Source organism: Nicotiana attenuata, chromosome 7 (genome assembly GCF_001879085.1).
Source record: "Nicotiana attenuata strain UT chromosome 7, NIATTr2, whole genome shotgun sequence".
Taxonomy (NCBI): domain Eukaryota; kingdom Viridiplantae; phylum Streptophyta; class Magnoliopsida; order Solanales; family Solanaceae; genus Nicotiana; species Nicotiana attenuata.
Genome location: NC_031995.1, coordinates 68,283,112 through 68,299,646, shown reverse-complemented (window position 1 = coordinate 68,299,646; position 16,535 = coordinate 68,283,112). Strand labels below are relative to the sequence as shown.

The 16,535-nt window shown below is 36.1% G+C and overlaps 3 protein-coding genes across 6 annotated transcripts; 1 reads left to right on the top strand and 2 right to left on the bottom strand.

The window, feature by feature from the left end:
* Nucleotides 3,975–7,001, top strand: LOC109229260 (protein IQ-DOMAIN 1). Of its 2 annotated transcripts, none has more exons than XM_019394645.1 (5): nucleotides 3,975–4,457; nucleotides 4,536–4,790; nucleotides 5,695–5,922; nucleotides 6,004–6,117; nucleotides 6,206–7,001. In XM_019394645.1, exons 1-5 carry the CDS (start codon nucleotides 4,392–4,394, stop codon nucleotides 6,860–6,862), a joined length of 1,320 nt encoding a protein of 439 aa, XP_019250190.1. In that variant the 5' UTR covers nucleotides 3,975–4,391; the 3' UTR covers nucleotides 6,863–7,001. The 2 variants fall into 2 exon arrangements, with proteins under 2 accessions (XP_019250190.1, XP_019250189.1); XM_019394644.1 differs by having other exon boundaries at nucleotides 3,977–4,457; nucleotides 6,203–7,001.
* Nucleotides 7,097–9,741, bottom strand: LOC109229259 (cytochrome P450 711A1). The gene is made up of 5 exons (XM_019394643.1): nucleotides 9,383–9,741; nucleotides 9,151–9,303; nucleotides 7,985–8,747; nucleotides 7,781–7,876; nucleotides 7,097–7,637 (listed from the first exon to the last, which is right to left on the bottom strand). Exons 1-5 carry the CDS (start codon nucleotides 9,643–9,645, stop codon nucleotides 7,308–7,310), a joined length of 1,605 nt encoding a protein of 534 aa, XP_019250188.1. The 5' UTR covers nucleotides 9,646–9,741; the 3' UTR covers nucleotides 7,097–7,307.
* LOC109229258 (heat shock factor protein HSF30) lies at nucleotides 11,944–15,443 on the bottom strand. Of its 3 annotated transcripts, none has more exons than XR_002068531.1 (5): nucleotides 14,992–15,435; nucleotides 13,269–14,043; nucleotides 12,878–12,944; nucleotides 12,619–12,786; nucleotides 11,944–12,435 (listed from the first exon to the last, which is right to left on the bottom strand). XR_002068531.1 is itself a non-coding variant. In XM_019394642.1 (2 exons), exons 1-2 carry the CDS (start codon nucleotides 15,271–15,273, stop codon nucleotides 13,225–13,227), a joined length of 1,101 nt encoding a protein of 366 aa, XP_019250187.1. In that variant the 5' UTR covers nucleotides 15,274–15,443; the 3' UTR covers nucleotides 12,951–13,224. The 3 variants fall into 3 exon arrangements, 1 of the variants encoding a protein (XP_019250187.1); XR_002068532.1 differs by having other exon boundaries at nucleotides 12,705–12,786; XM_019394642.1 differs by lacking the exons at nucleotides 11,944–12,435; nucleotides 12,619–12,786; nucleotides 12,878–12,944 and having other exon boundaries at nucleotides 12,951–14,043; nucleotides 14,992–15,443.

Below are 16,535 nucleotides of genomic sequence, written 5' to 3'. Positions count from 1 at the left end.
TGGAGTAGCGGACCTGTTAGCTAAAAATGGTTGCAGCCTGGACACTTTTTGTAATTTGCAAATCTTTGTTGTTCCGCCTGTTTTTACTTTTCATGTATTAAAAAGAGACAGTCTAGGCACTATGTGGCCTAGACTGAGTTCTTGCTGTAATAACTCTTAGTTTTGATGAACAAATCTTTTATTACCAAAAAAAAAGTGCACCTCAGATTTGTATATTAGAATCCTACAAGCAGTCTAATAGCATGGAATAATTGCACCGCCTCACAGTGTCCTTGTCCAAATAGTAGAATGATTTTATCGTATGTATCCTTTTTGGTCTTTAATTACGGTCATCCCACATCGGCAAAGCCACTTAATGTGCTGCCTTGAGAAATCTATAAATAGCCACATTCTCATGTATTTTGAGCATCAATCATCTTTCGGCATCTTCAAGCTGCCCTTGAATTCTTGACGATTGGAGGCATTACGCAAAGGTAATTTCTTCTTCTTCTTTTCTTGTTTTGTTGTCTTTTTTCTTTTTTTTAGGTCAAGCTAGAAAGATATGTTCTTGTTCAACAAGATGATCCACGCATGATGTCACGACCCAAAATCCACTAAGGGTCGTGATGGCGCCGGACACTGCTGTCAGGCAAGCCAACTAAAATACTTAATTAAATTCCAATTTAGACAATTTTGAAAACCCAGATTTTTCTTCTAATTTCATAAGTAAAGAGACAACTGCTTCAATTCAAATTAAATAATAAGCAATTAATACAAAATATTTCACAACCATCCCAGAACCCGGTGTCACAAGTGCACGAGCAATTTCTAAGAAATAATATAATACAACATCCGTCCGGAATACAGTGGACAGAAAGTAAATATAATATACTGGAAGGGACTATACTAGCTGCGGGCCGCCTCGAATAATGCAACTCACCTAGTCCCCAAATCATCTGTGCTGCTACGCCCAGTAGGCCACTAGAGTTACATATACCTGTGCAACAAAAATGCACAGAAGTGTAGTATGAGTACGAAAACAACGTGTACTCAATGAGTATCCCGTCTAATCTTGAAGAAGTAGAGACGAGATGGTCGACTTCGACACTTACTAGTGGTCCAATAATGATGTCAACAATTCATTAAATCGTGGACTCTTATAAACATGATTTTTTAATCCAATAGGAGGAAACAAGTAAACAATTATTTCTTTTATAGGAAGTTTCCTAAAATTTCTTTTCATTATTTATCCAAATATTCTCATGTCATGAAGAGGCAATAACAACTTCAATAAGTTCAAGGCAGCAATACAAGCATGCGCAAATCATGCCGAGGCGTACGACCCGCTCCAACAGAAAATAAACTGTGCACTGCCAAGGGTCGAACGGCGCGAACCATAGATGCATCTATTACCCCGCTCGTGAACTATCCATGCGATGCGGTCAACATGAAATAAACAACCCCATGCTCGCGAATCATACGTGCGACGCAGGTACACATAGAAATACATGCTCAGATAGCCAATGAAGAATTTACCGGGGAATATTTATTCAAATAAAAGCCACTTTCTCTTTTAACAATGTAAGAAAAGAAGTTTAATCCTTTTTGAAATTATTTATTAATTCGATGTGGTTTAAGCAATTCGAGCTGTCAATAAGTTTATAATTCATCCAAGTATAGCATGCTTTTGGGTCCTAGACTACCCGGACAATAGCATAATAGTAGCTACGCACGGACTCTCGTCACCTCGTGCGTACGTAGCCCCCACAAATAGGAGCACATAACCAATTAATTCACCTATGGGGACAATTCCCTCTTACAAGGTTAGAAAGGAGACTCACCTCGCTCCGAAGATCCATAACNATTCATATTTGATAAAATAAATTAATATTTATAAATACAGTGTCATAACATTATTCAAATGTTTGACAAAACTAATCTATCAATTCTAACTAAAAAATGAACAACATTCAATATGAGCCAATGCTACTAAAACAAGTAAATTAGAACCATGAATATACCACAATTTCAAAATTCAAAAAAAAAAATAGTTTAATATACGTCAAATTCTAACATAATAATAGTATGTCCCACTGCAGCTTAAGATTAGAAAATATGGTAAGTTTATAACCACATTCTACAACGAAATTTCACTTTAAGTGCATCACTCATTATATGCCAAGTTTATTAATGATTCATTATTTCTAATATTAGGAGGTGTAGTTTCAAAAAAATAGAATAAGAAAATAAATAAAAAATAAAATAAAAGCAATTACATGGAATCACAAGAAGTAAAGATAGAGAAATAAAAGAAAAATAATGTAAAAAAAATATTTTAAATAAAGAAATTAAAAAGTAAAAATAAAATTAAAAATTAAAATAATAGAAATAAAAAGTTACAAAGAAAATAAATTTTAAAAAAAAACTAAAAGCAACCTTGTAATTGCACAGCGTAATTACCACCAATTGTCACCTTCCCTTGAGAGTGTAATTACACCCAATTCCATGTTGACCAAGTAATTACTTGGCCAAACAAACATGTCAAACTGTGTAATTACACCCAAATCCATTTCCAAGGTGGTTTTTCAAATAGGCTCTAAAACAATAAAACTAACTACTCCCTCCGGTCCAAAATAAGTGATTTTTTGGATGTTTTCACACAAATTAAGAAATTCACCTTTTAGCATTAATTAGCAATGGAATTGACCATATTAACCTTTACTATCTCACATAAATACTCCTAACACATATTCCAACACCATTTACTTCAAGGACAATGTAGGAAAAAAATAATTAATTCATTCTTGAAATCTGGAAAAATCACTTATTTTGGACCACAAGAAAAAGGCCAAAAAATCACTTATTTTGGACCGGAGGGAGTACCATTCTCTCTTTTTATATTACTATACATTACCCTTTACCTCCACTTTTCTTTTAAAATAAAAAAGTCGTTCATAAATGTTTGTAGCATTGTTTGTTTGTACATCAAAACAGAAAAGAGAGGGACTGAGACAGAGAAAAAAGAGAGAGAAAGAGATATCTCAAGAGCACTGACTTTTTAGATTCTTTGTCTGGTTGTTTGTGGTGTTATTTGAGCCTTTTCATAAAACGGGTCGTGCCTTTTTAGGGTCAAATCCATAAGCACTTGGTGTTCCGTTCTTGTCAATAAACAAAATTAGGATTTCGAGTTTGTGAATTCCAATTTTATAAAAGACAGCTTATTGATTTGGAGAAATTATGTATATAAATTAATAGCCCGTTTGGCCATAATTTTTCCTTTTTTTTTTTTTTTTTTTACTTTTTCGATTTTTTTTTATTTTCTTTTTCGAAATTAGTGTTTGGCCATAACATTTTCAATTTTCACTTGAAGACAATTTTTGATGTCTTCAAAAATTTGAAAAACTCCAAAAAACTATTTTTCAAAATTTTTATTCAAATCAGTCACGAAAATTAAAAAATAACTCAAAATTATTTTCATGTCCAAACACAACTCTAATTTACAAATACCATTTTCACTTAATTTTTTTTTAAAACTTTTTTTTGGAATTTTGCAATTCTTATGTCCAAACGCCCACTAAGTAAATGTTTAACGCAAATATTAGATCTGAGCTAACATTACTTAATTTTGCTAAACCCGTATGCATAAATGTAGCTTCATCCCTGGACGTAGCGAAGGGGGATTCGAACTCTTTTCACCGTAAAATCACATTAAGTCAAAATTATTTTTGTATGTATATATAATAGATATTGAATGCCCAATTGTTGAGAATATACTGGGTATGTTGTTGTTGTATAGTAGATATTGAATATTATATTTATTTCTTATATTTTAAATTCCTAACTCCACCACTAATTCTTGTAAATTCAAACAAAAACTGTATCATTTTTTTTGTTCCCACGTCCCAAAGCGGGAAAAATGGAACACAAACACAACTGTGGTCGTGTCCTATTGTTCTCTTATTTTTTTGAATTTCAAAACCCAACGGCTCTTTGCACAATGTAGTCAAGCAGCATAAACCTCGGTTACCCACCACCCCCACTACACCCACAACCCCATATCTTAAAAAAACCCCATTAAAGTTACAATCTTTTTCTGTTTTCAAGTCATTTTGAAAAGAAAAAAAAGTTATTTTTACCTCATTAATAGTCTGAATCTGTGTTAAATTCTTTTCCCTTCAAAGTGAAGCATTAGTTTTGTGTAGTTAACAAGAACTTTCTCTTTCTGCTTTAACTCTCTTTTGTTTCTATGTTGCATTGATATATACACAACTATTTTTACTTAAAAGTAGTACTACTACTTGTTTTTGACTTCTCGAAAGTTGAAAGCTTTGTTGTCTAAAAATTTTCTTTATCTTTTCTGCAAACAAGTATAGCTTGAAACTGAAGTTTGGTTTTTAAGAAAAAACAAGAAAATGGGTGCTTCTGGAAAATGGGTGAAAGCTTTGATAGGATTCAAGAAGTCTGAAAAAGAAGATTATGTAAGCTCAAATCTGCACTAAAACTTCAATCTTTTTAGATATACAGAGAGTTAACTGTTTGTGTACATGTTTTTACAGGAGAAGGTGAGTGGAAAGAGCAAGAAATGGAAGCTGTGGAGGAGTTCATCAGTGGATATTGGAGGGTCTACGTGGAAGGGATTTAAGCACAGAAATGGTGGTGTTGGGTCAGAAGGGTCAGATTCATCATCAGTGAACAATGATGCTTACACAGCTGCTGTAGCTACTGTGGTTAGAGCTCCTCCTAAAGATTTTAAAGCAGTGAGGGAAGAATGGGCTGCTATTAGGATTCAAACTGCCTTTCGTGGTTTCTTGGTATTCACTCTAATTCTACTCTCTTCATTCCTTCTTTCTTGTTCTATTTTGTGCTTAAGATTAGTGTACCCTGACTAAGTTCCCCATTTGTTCTATTATGTCTCAAAAGCTGCTGGTCAAATATTTATCCTTTCTCATGGGTATGGGCAGATGTATGCTATAGGTAGAGGGGTCGCCGGCACCCGTAAATAGTGATATATATGTCACCGGGGTCACTAGCATCCTTAAAGTTCGGCAAGAATTTCATATGTACATGTATTATGTCTTTAGAAAATAGTTACTAATATTAGTAGTGACTACCCTATATGAAAAGCAAATTTTGGTTGAATCAAAAAGTGCACCCTTGACCTTCAAATTTTGGGTCCGCCTCGATGGCTTAGAATCATGATTCATGATGGCTTTTTTCCTGAATTGTTGTGTTAAAGTCGCATGGTAGCTCAGTAGCTCTTAATTCACTGTTAAGTATGGAATAGTGCATTAATTATTGGTTTCCTGAGGTTAGAGTTAACTAGCAAAATGCTGATGAGAAATAAGGGAAATGCACTTTACTTTGAAGAACATATGTATCATGATATACAGACTTGTTAAGTTAAACTAGCAGTAAACTCAGAAATTTTCTCTCATTTCTTTTTAGCATAGTGAGCTTGGGATAAGAACTCTGTATATCCCAGCATGACATCTTTTATTTAATAGTTTACTAGTGTAGAATACATGCATCAAATTCTGATTGTTTACAAAGATCTGTTTGAACAATATTTGATTCTCTTTGCTGATAAGATTGATACTTGTCTTGAAAAATTATATGATTGATCTGCTTTCTTTGTATATAACTTTGTAAACAATGGACATTTAGTTGTGTTTATTCAAATTGATCTTGATTTAGTATTTTTGAATGACAATTTAGGCAAGAAGAGCATTAAGGGCATTGAAAGGATTGGTAAGGCTCCAAGCACTTGTTAGGGGAAGACAAGTAAGGAAGCAAGCCGCAGTCACTCTTAGGTGTATGCAAGCTCTGGTTCGGGTACAAGCTCGTGTTAGAGCTCGGCGTGTCCGTATGTCTATAGAGGGGCAAGCTGTGCAGAAGCTACTAGAGGAACACCGTGGCAAACTTGATCCTTTGAAAGAAGCTGAGGTACAAAACTACTTGTGTTTCTTGTCCTTTTTGCTGGTTATAAATTTCCTCATCAAATTTACACTTTTTTCTAATTCCCAGGAAGGATGGTGTGACCTTAAAGGAACTCTTGAAGAGGTTAAAACAAAGATACAAATGAGGCAAGAGGGAGTCTTAAAAAGAGAAAGAGCACTTGCATACTCTCAAGCTCAAAAGGTAAATACCCTTTCCATTTAGAAAGCAGATCAATTTGACTTTTTCTTGACCTGTAGTAAATGATTGGATGCTTTACTTAATGCAGCAGTCCAAATCTAGCCAGAATTTTGATTCTAGAACCACTATCTCGGTTCCATCTCTCAAAAATCTTGATTATGATAAGAGTAATTGTGGATGGAGTTGGTTAGAACGTTGGATGGCAGCGCGGCCATGGGAAAACAGACTGATGGAACAAGCTTATACTGATTCTTTGGAGACCACACCAAAGGCTAAGGACAATCAATTGAAGATATCTGAACCTTGCTCTGTAAAAGTGAAGAAGAACAATATGACCAAAAGGATATCAGCAAAACCTCCATTGGTGCTAGGCCATGCTACTCGTTCCTCATCAAGCCCGAGTTCTGAATTTAGATATGATGAGAGTTCAGCTTCCTCTTCATTCTGCACATCAACAACACCAATATCTGGGAACACAATGTTGGCATCAGATAGGACTGAAGATAGCAATAGTAGCCGACCAAATTACATGAGCCTAACTGAGTCAACAAAGGCCAAGCAGAGAAATCAGAGAATCCTTAGACAGTCAATGGATGAGTTCCAGTTTCTTAAGAACTCTGGCTTACTCAGTAGTGGTGACTCGAAGAGTTGTGCTGGTTATGACAATATGACAAGGCCTCTTTGTCTTCCTACTCGAATGGATAAATTCTCTAGACCAAGGGACAAAGAGAATTGTGTCTTTGAGTAATCCTAGAATGACTAGGCTTATGGCAACGGTTACAACAGCTTGTTGTTGTAGAAAAGATTAAAAGGTGGTGTTGGGTATGTTTAATTATTTCTGGACTTCGTTTGTGGGTTGTCATTCATAGTATGTATGTTATTATGTAGATCATCTCCTCTATTATCATTAATTTGCTGAGCTAAGTTGATCATATCTTGACTGTGTGCGACTATAGATGCTTGGTGGAAACCAGAAATATTTAACCCAATGATTCACATCTTTTTTATGTGTCATAAAATGGAGTTACAGGCAATATTTCTACTTTGAAATGCCAAGCTGAATTTGAAATAGTGGAAATTACAAATCTGTATTTTAGTTCTTTCACAGATGTACTGGATTCAGTTCAAGATTGAGCTCTCACCATTTCTCAACATCACCAGCTAAGAGAACTAGCTGGTGATGTTGGAAACTTTCATTTACGCTTGATGGCACAAACCTTGACTCCATGCTTATAGTTAAGTACTATACCATACTCAAGTTCCAGTGGCTTTTCCATTAGGGGAGAGTGTCGAAAAATGTACTTGCGATATAAATGAATCAGTGAGAGTTTAAGTTCTTGTATGGAGAACTTCCGTCCTATGCATGCTCGCGGCCCTATTCCAAATGGAATATTTGCATAAGGATGCCTTTGTTTTTCCTCTTCACAGCTTGGATCAAACCTCTCTGGTCTAAACTTCTCTGGTTCGGGGAAGTTCTTTGAATCCTTAGCAAGAACTCCAAGAGCCAACCAAACCCATGTGCCCTGCTTAATTATTAAAAATATGGTAAAAATAATAAACATGAGATCTATTTAAGTAGAACCAATCCCTTCCCTCTCCAATCCATTAAAATCTAACTCTTGGAAGAGTTAAAAAGATAATCATTATAGAGAAAATGGATATGAACCTTAGGAAGTTTATAGCCTCCGATCTCCACCTCAGCTGATGTTTCTCTGGCAACTAAGGGTGAGACGACATAACACCTCATTGCTTCTTTGATTACCTAAAGTTTGTAAACAATTACAAGAAGAATGAGATTGTCTTTTCCGACATTCTGTCTGTAGTTTCTTTAAGAGTTTATTAGAAGATTAAGTAAAGTTTTGGCACTCACCTGATCAAGGTATGGGAATTTCTGCTGAAGATCAATGGCAGTGGGTATGTGATCATCAGGGCCAAAAGCATCTATCTCCGTGAGCAACTTCTGCTCAACCTCTGGATGGCCAGCAACCAAATAGATAATAGAAGACAATGTAAAGGAAGTTGTTGCAGAACCAGCCAGTAAGTGCTCATAAGTTACAGCACTGATATAATCTGAGGTGAAAACATTCTTAGCTAACTTCTCTGACTCCCTTGCCTGCAGTATAAGCGATAAGAAGTCCTTTGAACCGCGATCTTTTTCCTCCATCCTCTTTGCTACTATCTCATCTAGCCTCCTGCTTAAATTCTTGTTTGTTCTTTCTACTTTCCAATCCATAGTGCCAGGAATTCTCTTGAGCACTTGGCGAAATGGCTCTTGAAGAATCGGAACAAGCAATCCCAGTATGATTGAAACAGAACCTGATAAGTCCATTTTGAGTTGTGTTGTGGAGTAAATGTGCTGATTGATGAATTCTTGGACTTCACTGTCATTTTGCTCATGGTTCATTTTGTCTGATATTGGTTTGGAGAGTCCAAAGTCCACACCAAAAGCAGCTTGTCCAATTACATCTGTTGCTAACTTGAGGGAGAGATCAGAGAATGTGAGATCTCCCTCAGAATCAAGATTTTTGGTTGCAGATTCGATAATCGATTGCATGATTGGCACTAACTTAGCAAGGTAAGATGGCTGGTAGACTGATAGAATAGTGTTTCTCATTGTTGACCATCTGGAGTCCCTGTAATTAACATACCATTTTAGGTTTCTTCTAGTAGAACATCACACTTTCCATTATGCAAAATTAGAATCATCAAATATGGTGAGCCTTGGAGCAATGGTAACGTTATCTCCGTCTAACCTAGAGGCCACTAGTTCGATCCCTGGAATCAGCAATTGATGCTTGCATCAATGTGGGCTGCCTACATTACACCCCTTCGGGTGCGGCACTTCTCCGTACCCTGCGTGAACGAGGGATGCTTTGTGCACCGGGCTGCACTTTTATTAGTGTTAGTTTTTATATAGAACCTTGGAAATGATCATCTAATGATGGCTAATGGCTCCCCTTGAATAAGCCTCATCAAATCATTTTGACGAGGCTGGCCAATTATTATGCAAAATGCTTTCTATTTGAACTACTTTACCTAGTAAAAAATAGGCCTTTCTGATGAAGAGGGGATGCTGCAATTGGAGATGGGATGCTTCTATTTGGTATGTCCTTGAATTTCTTTATTCCAACTTCTCTGCATAGTTCTGCATCTGCTACAATAACTAGTGGCTGTCTACCCATATGAAATCTGCTCAAGAATAACAAATAGAAACAACTAAGTACCACAAAGATAAACTGATCAAGAAATGATACTAATGAAGGCAAACCTGAAGATAGGACCATATTGTTTGGCAAGGACAGAGAAGACATCAGGGCCATATTTAGCCATCAAAGGAAGGTGTCCTACAAGGGGAAAAGCTGGAGGACCTGGTACTTTTCTCACAAGCCAATAAGGTCTATAGAAGTAGACCAAAACACCAGCTACGAAGGCTAAGATAGTGCATATTGTTGAGACCAAAGATGGTGACTTTATTAGTACTTCTGCAGTGTTTTCTATTGGTTGTAGAATTATTTTGCTTAGGAACTCCATATTTTTTCTTGATGGAGAAGGAGAGATCAAATGGATGTTTGACTATATATGAAACTAATATTCCATATATATATACATATATGTTTAGGAGAATCTTTAAATTAATGGGGTTGAGTGAGCCGGCCTTGTTTTTTTTTTTATCTATGATCAAATCATGTCATGAGTTGTTGGTCTTTGTTCTTAATGATGGCTATGCTTAAATGGTGGGGTCCTCTATATTTGGTTTTGCACTTTCAAGTGTTTATATTTTTAACGTTGCAGATTACACTAGGCAGGTAAAGGAAGGAAAAATATAGGGAGAGTGCCTAATGAAGCTATTAGAAAAGGCCAAACTTCATTTTGGATTGATACATAAAATAAATCTGTTCTTGTCCAGACAAGAGCAGATGTAGAGATTCTCCAAATACTATGTTTGCTGTGATGCCTTTTGTGTTTTCATTGTCCTTTTTTTGAGTGGAGTCATGAGCCACTTAATGTGAAGAATAAGGCCTCTCTGTCTTTTCACTTGAGCTAAATCTCCTCAGCTACTACTCCACTAGTTTTGGTCTGTCTATTCACTATGGCTCAATTTCCTCAGCTACTCACCTAATCACTAGTTTTGACACCTGAACCGGGTTTTCCGGGTCCAACTAGCAGAACCATAGGCAGGTAGTGACTAACCATTGGAACGTTCACAAGAAACCAAGATTTTACAAGTTCTAGGCTTTATGTCTTGAAAAGCACTTCAAGACTACAACAACAACAAAAACTACCCCGTAAAATCTCACACAGTGGGGTTTGGGTAGGGTAATGTGTACGCAGACCTTACCCCTACCCCGATAGGGCAGAGAGGCCGTTTCCGATAGACCCTCAGCTCAGAAAAAAGAAGAAGGGAGGAGACAATTCATTAGTAACTCCAGTAGAAAGCACTTCAAGACTATGGGACTATAAAGTTGGATCCTTTTTTACTTGTAAAAGAGTTCACGTATATCCATGTACTATCAATTTTGTCATCCGTTACATTTTGGTTCATTTATATTCTTGTCGTTAAAAAATCGTCTCATATATGCCCCTTGTCAATAATGGGCTCAAATGTGAAAGGGATGGACTATGTCAAAGAAGTCCATTAATTTTAAGTTTGAAATCCATTAGGGGCCGAGGGCAAACACGACACTGTTTTATCATGGCGGGAATATTACTAAGAAAAGTTTAAGGGATGGTGAAGTTGCTCAATTCCAAATAGTATCAGAAGCAAATTTGACACTTTTTTGTTTTTATTTTTACCGGTGAAAGGTCAAGGGGAGCTACATGTATGCTCCAATAGGTTGGGTGCACGAATACCACGTGATAATATACTAAAATATTGACTACCTATCACAGGAAATGTTCTTTTAATTCATGGGGTGGTTATTTTAACGAAACTCGATTCGTTTAGTTACATCTTTGATGCTTTACGCAAAAGAGAGAATATTTGGACATGAAATGCTTTCCGAGTTTTGTCTGGACCCTGAGGTGAGACCATTTTTCCCAACTGCTTATTATATTGTTGAGGTTACACTGATACTATTTGTCTAAGAGATTTTGTCTCCTTTCATAGGCAACCCTAAATTTGGCATATTTTTAAACCCTAAACTGATACTATGCTTTTTTTATGATAACACCAGCATGATCTATTAATATCGCATTTTCTCATCCTTTAAATATCACATTACGTTTAAATTTGCATAAAAGTAATATTACCTTATTTGAAATTCAACCATAATTCTTGTTATTAGATCTTGCTACTTCCAAAGTCCAAACTCTAGAATTATTTAATGGAAGTTCCAGTATATAACTCTTTATCCAAAGGAAAATTTCTTGTCCGTGAAAATAAAATTGTAGGGAAAAAATGAAATAACTTCATCTTGAGGCGTGTATGTCTTGCTCTCTTCAAGAAGATTCAAGCCTATCGCAGTAATTTTTACCGATCCAGCAATAGTACTCTAGACTAGCCCCCTTCAAAATACACAGTATAATAACATCATGTGATTCGAACAAACTCTATATAAGTTGTTAACTCCAAGACTCTACCACTTGAAATACCTTAACAAAATAAAATTCTCTTTTATGCAGAATAAATTATACACTTAATTTTTTTTCCCTTTCTTCTTCTCAGCTCTCTTTTTTACTACAACCACCTCACTTGTTTCATGCACACTACAATGCTAAGCCGTATCCAAACACAAGGAAGAAGTACCACTATTATAAGTGTAAAATTTCTTGCATAAAATAAATAACATGCTAATGAGATAATAAAATTGTAAAACATGAGTTGGCAAGTTATAAAATATAAGTTTTAGCGGATAATTAGCGATAAAACATGTATTAATTGTTACATGAGTTGATCGATCACTCATTTATCCGAAACTATCTAGTAAAATCATATTTTATCTGTTTATAACATAAAAATCACTTAACTATACAAATGTCACTTAGAAGCTATAACTCAACCACATATCTCAAACTTTTTGATGGCTAAATACCTCTATCGTAATATTCCACCTGAAACACTTTAAAGCGAGTCCTAGAACTTCAGCAGTCACAGGCCATAATCTATCAAAACCATAAGACTCAGCTCAAATAAATCTTTCCCTGATTACAGCAACTACTTCTTGAGAGTGCAGTAACACAGTACAGGGGGTGCATACTTGCATCTTGCAGCATAGACCTCCGCCGTACACTGAGAAGTTAAAGAACACCAGACTGCCCAAGGTGGCAAATCCACTCATCCAATAAACAAAATTAGATTACGGAATATCCACATAGGTCTACCTACATCAAATACAAAACTATCAGATTGAGATGAGAAAGTATGATACTTAACCATAATTAAGTGAAAAGAGTGTATGCAAGAGACATGTTGAATTGTATCATTCTGTGCAATACAAAAGCTAATTACTAGTTATGTATCTATGACACAATTATATCACTCTGGAATACAGAACTAATTATTACCTCCGTTGAACATCACAAGGAGCTTCAATCAACAACAACAACAACAACAAACATAGTATAGTGTGTGTACGCAAACCTTACCCTACCTTTACCGTATAGTGTGTGTACGCGAACCTTACCCTACCTAGTAAAGGTAGAGAAGTTGTTTCCACAAGGAGCTTCAATCATCTACAAAATGACCAAGAAAAGTCAAAACAAATACTGCTCCGACATAACTGCCTAGACTAAGAAACAAAAACTGTTGAACTTTTATCTATACTTGATATCCGTGTGATCCCTACTAAAGATTGCCTCAAATCTTCATGAAAGTAGATCTGCATCTTAACCTGAAAAAATATAAGAGGAAAAATTAATTGTGCGCATCACTTTTCAAGAAGAATTGGTACAATCTATATACATTAACAAGAGATATAAAATAGCAACATTAGTAGGCCTCCACGACGTCGCCATTCCCTGCTATAGGAGAGACATAAAATGTAACAACATGTCATCAAAACATGTTGGCAGTAACACAACCAAAATACATTATGTATAGGATACTGGAGTAGTGCATGGACGCCAGGAGAACAACTGGATTTCCACAACATCAATCTTCAGTCACTGGACCTAGAGAAAACCAATTTGATCTACAAGGTCATCTAATTCCTCACCCCAATCAGATGTTGTCCCAACAAGATCTTCAACTTCTACGTCAAGCTCAGGTTGATCAATAACCAGTACTTCCTCTGCTCCATCCCCGGATATAAGATCTTCACCGAGCAACTCTTCCCAAATATTCTCAGGCACTAGATCCATATCGGTTGCACTTGCTGTCACAACAGAAGCCGACCTTGCGTTGCTGCTTGATTTATTGTCCAATGCAGCAGAGAACAGCATTGCCATATCGCTTCCCATATTTGTAAGCTCCGTTTCACGATCTCGAGTGGAGTAATTCATAGGCTGATCACTTCCGTTGGCAACTGATACAAAATCTTGAAGGTTCTCACTACTGGGGGTCATAGTTAGTCTCCTCTTTTGCCCAACTTCAATGCGTTGTTTATCTTTTCTTTGCACACATTTATCCAAGTATTGCTGGAGAAAAGTCGGATTGCTGAAAATCTTGGCTAGGAAACTCATCATCTGCTCTTGTTTCCTCTCTGTGCTTTCGATTTTTTCTCCCATTGCAATGATCTGATTTCTAGTACTCTGCTGTTGCTGTCTAAGCTTAACTATTTCAGTCCACAAAAGATTCTTATCCCGCTTTAGTCTTTCGAGCTCCTCCTCCATTCCATAATACCCTATTTCAATACACGGCCCGGATCCTTGTTGGTTCATGCTCTGACCTACATTCCTCCTCCTCTTTATGGTCTTCAAAAGATGCTTCTGTCCGCCTAGAAAACCTTCATTCGCAAATTCCCATCTATCCGGATCCACTTTTCTAAAACCCTGCATTGTCATGATGTTATAGTTGAGAAACTTTATAGTCTACTGCAGAAAATACAAGAAAGTATAGATGATGAGCCAAGATTGAAACAGAAGAAACAACCTAACGTGCTTCTTTTCTTCGAGTATTCATTGTACAACCATCAAACACAAGCAGTAGAATTCATCAGAGCCACCAAACATCAGCCGCAGAGACTATCTGAACTTCTGTCTAAAGCTAATGGAGCAAAATATATATCAATGTCATGCAAAGCAAAGAAAATATTGTGCACTCGGCACACGCAAATTCCAAACAAATCATTTGAACGGAAAGATAACGCTTATGAGTAAGAATTCTGCAGAAACGATGAATTGTTGATTCTAGGAAAAGTATATAGCTTTGAAAGGTAGTATTGAGCAGTTCAACTTATAATGCAAGATGCACCAAGATATTCTTGGACGCTAAAGGAAAAATCACTAAGTCATTTCAAAAACATGGAGTAATAAGATTTGAAACCATAACAATTAGGGACTAGGGTTCAGCCATACCTCTCCCAGTAAGAACAATTGGCATAAGTCACCTCAAACTAACCAAAAAACCAGAATTTGGGGCCCTAAATCAAATTGGCTATTCAGTTCTACACAAAACATCTCAATTTAGCAATGCACGTCTTGAAACATAATTAGCTATTCAAATTTCCCACAAAATTGGTTACCACCAAGACATCATTCTCAATAGATTCACAATAAAATATCCAAAGGTAGGAGTTCAGCTATTTAGAAACCCAACTAATCAAACTCTAAAGCTAACACATAATTGATCCTCAGCAAGACATAATTCTCAACAAGATCCATAATAAACTACTCAAAGGTTTGAATTAAGCTAATTATAAACCAAATTAATCATAGACTAAAGCTAACACAGGATACCAAAATTAGATGTGGGTTAGAAGTAAAAAGAAAAGTACTTACATATGTGTTAAGCTGGCGAATGAAACTGGAGAAATTACTGTGCTTGAAATGCTTAGGCAGCAAAGTGGTTGAAAACTTATGAGAATCCCAAACAATAAAGCTATTTCTTGCTCTGCTCCATGAAATTACTGCATCCGTTGAAGGGTCTTCCACCATTTCATACGTCTTGCTCAAAAACGGTGGTGGACCCACGTCATGCAGCCCCTCCATTGGTAGCGGCGCCGCCGTCACGGCGGTGGCAACGTCCTCTTCCTCCCGCTTCACTCTCACTCCTTTCTCCATTTCCTTTTACTTTTTCAGTTATACTTAGATTAACGGTTTTGAAAGGATTTAAAGGTGGATTTTGTGGGGATTAATGAAAGAGAGTGAGAGCCGAGTGATATAAAAATGGGAAGTGGAGTAGAAGGTTCTAGAGAAAAACAGATGGAAAATATCTTGTGTTAGATATTTGGAAGGAACAGTGAGTTATTGGAAGTTTCTAACAATTGCACAGTGAAGCCAGAGGTGTCAGCTTAGTTGGACAAGTGTTTGTGTCTTGGGGATACCGTGTTAAAGGAAACACCTAGAAGCTTCTCAAGAATTCTAGTACTAGTACTAGGAGTAAAGTTTTGTCTGCCTTTCAAATACAGTAGTAGGAAGTTAGTATATGACCCGCTTTAACTCGTTTGAGTTTGGACAGTTCAATTTGTTTATATTGAAAAATTGCATGGACTAGCCAGTTCTCGGATTGATAATTGAAAAATAGGCAGCGTTTGCAAAATTATTGAAAAATAGTCACTATTTTGCTATAACACGAAAAATTCCAGCATAATATACTAGAGATTGATGCACTTATGTATGAACTTCTAGGATATTATGCTACAACTCCAGCACACGGAAAATTCTAGCGTAATATACTGGAGATTGGATCAACTGTGTATGAACTTCTAGCATATTATGCTGAAACTCCATTATATTATACTGGAACTCTAGTATATTATGCTGGAAAGTCACTTATAAAAATTCGAACTCCAGTATATTATGCTGGAATATTTTTCGGATTTTGAACAGTGTTTTCGTTCAGATTTATTTTTACATGGCTAAATTTCAATTACTTTTGACATTGTGGCTATTTTTCAACTATCACTTGTAAATCTGGCTATTTTTTAATTTCACCCTATATTTTCTTGACGGTTTAATTTGAACACATTAACATCTAAAATTGGGTTTATTTTGATTAAATTTCAATTTGAAGCTCACAATTTGTGGAAGTTTTAAGACCAATATTACTCCCTTTATTTTGAATTGAATATACATGTTTCCTTACTAAATTAATAGCCTGCTTGGCCAAGCTTATTTGTGGCAAAAAATATTTTTTTATTATTAAAGTTGAAGTGTTTTGGTATAGATTTCCTAAGTTGTATAGATGATTGTGGTCTACAAGATACTGGATTTCATGGTTCAATTTTCAGTTGGAGTGACAATAGGGGGCCTCCGAAAACAATATGGACAAGATTGGATAGACTCCTTTTCAATGTAGAATGGTTTGATGAGTTTTCAGATAC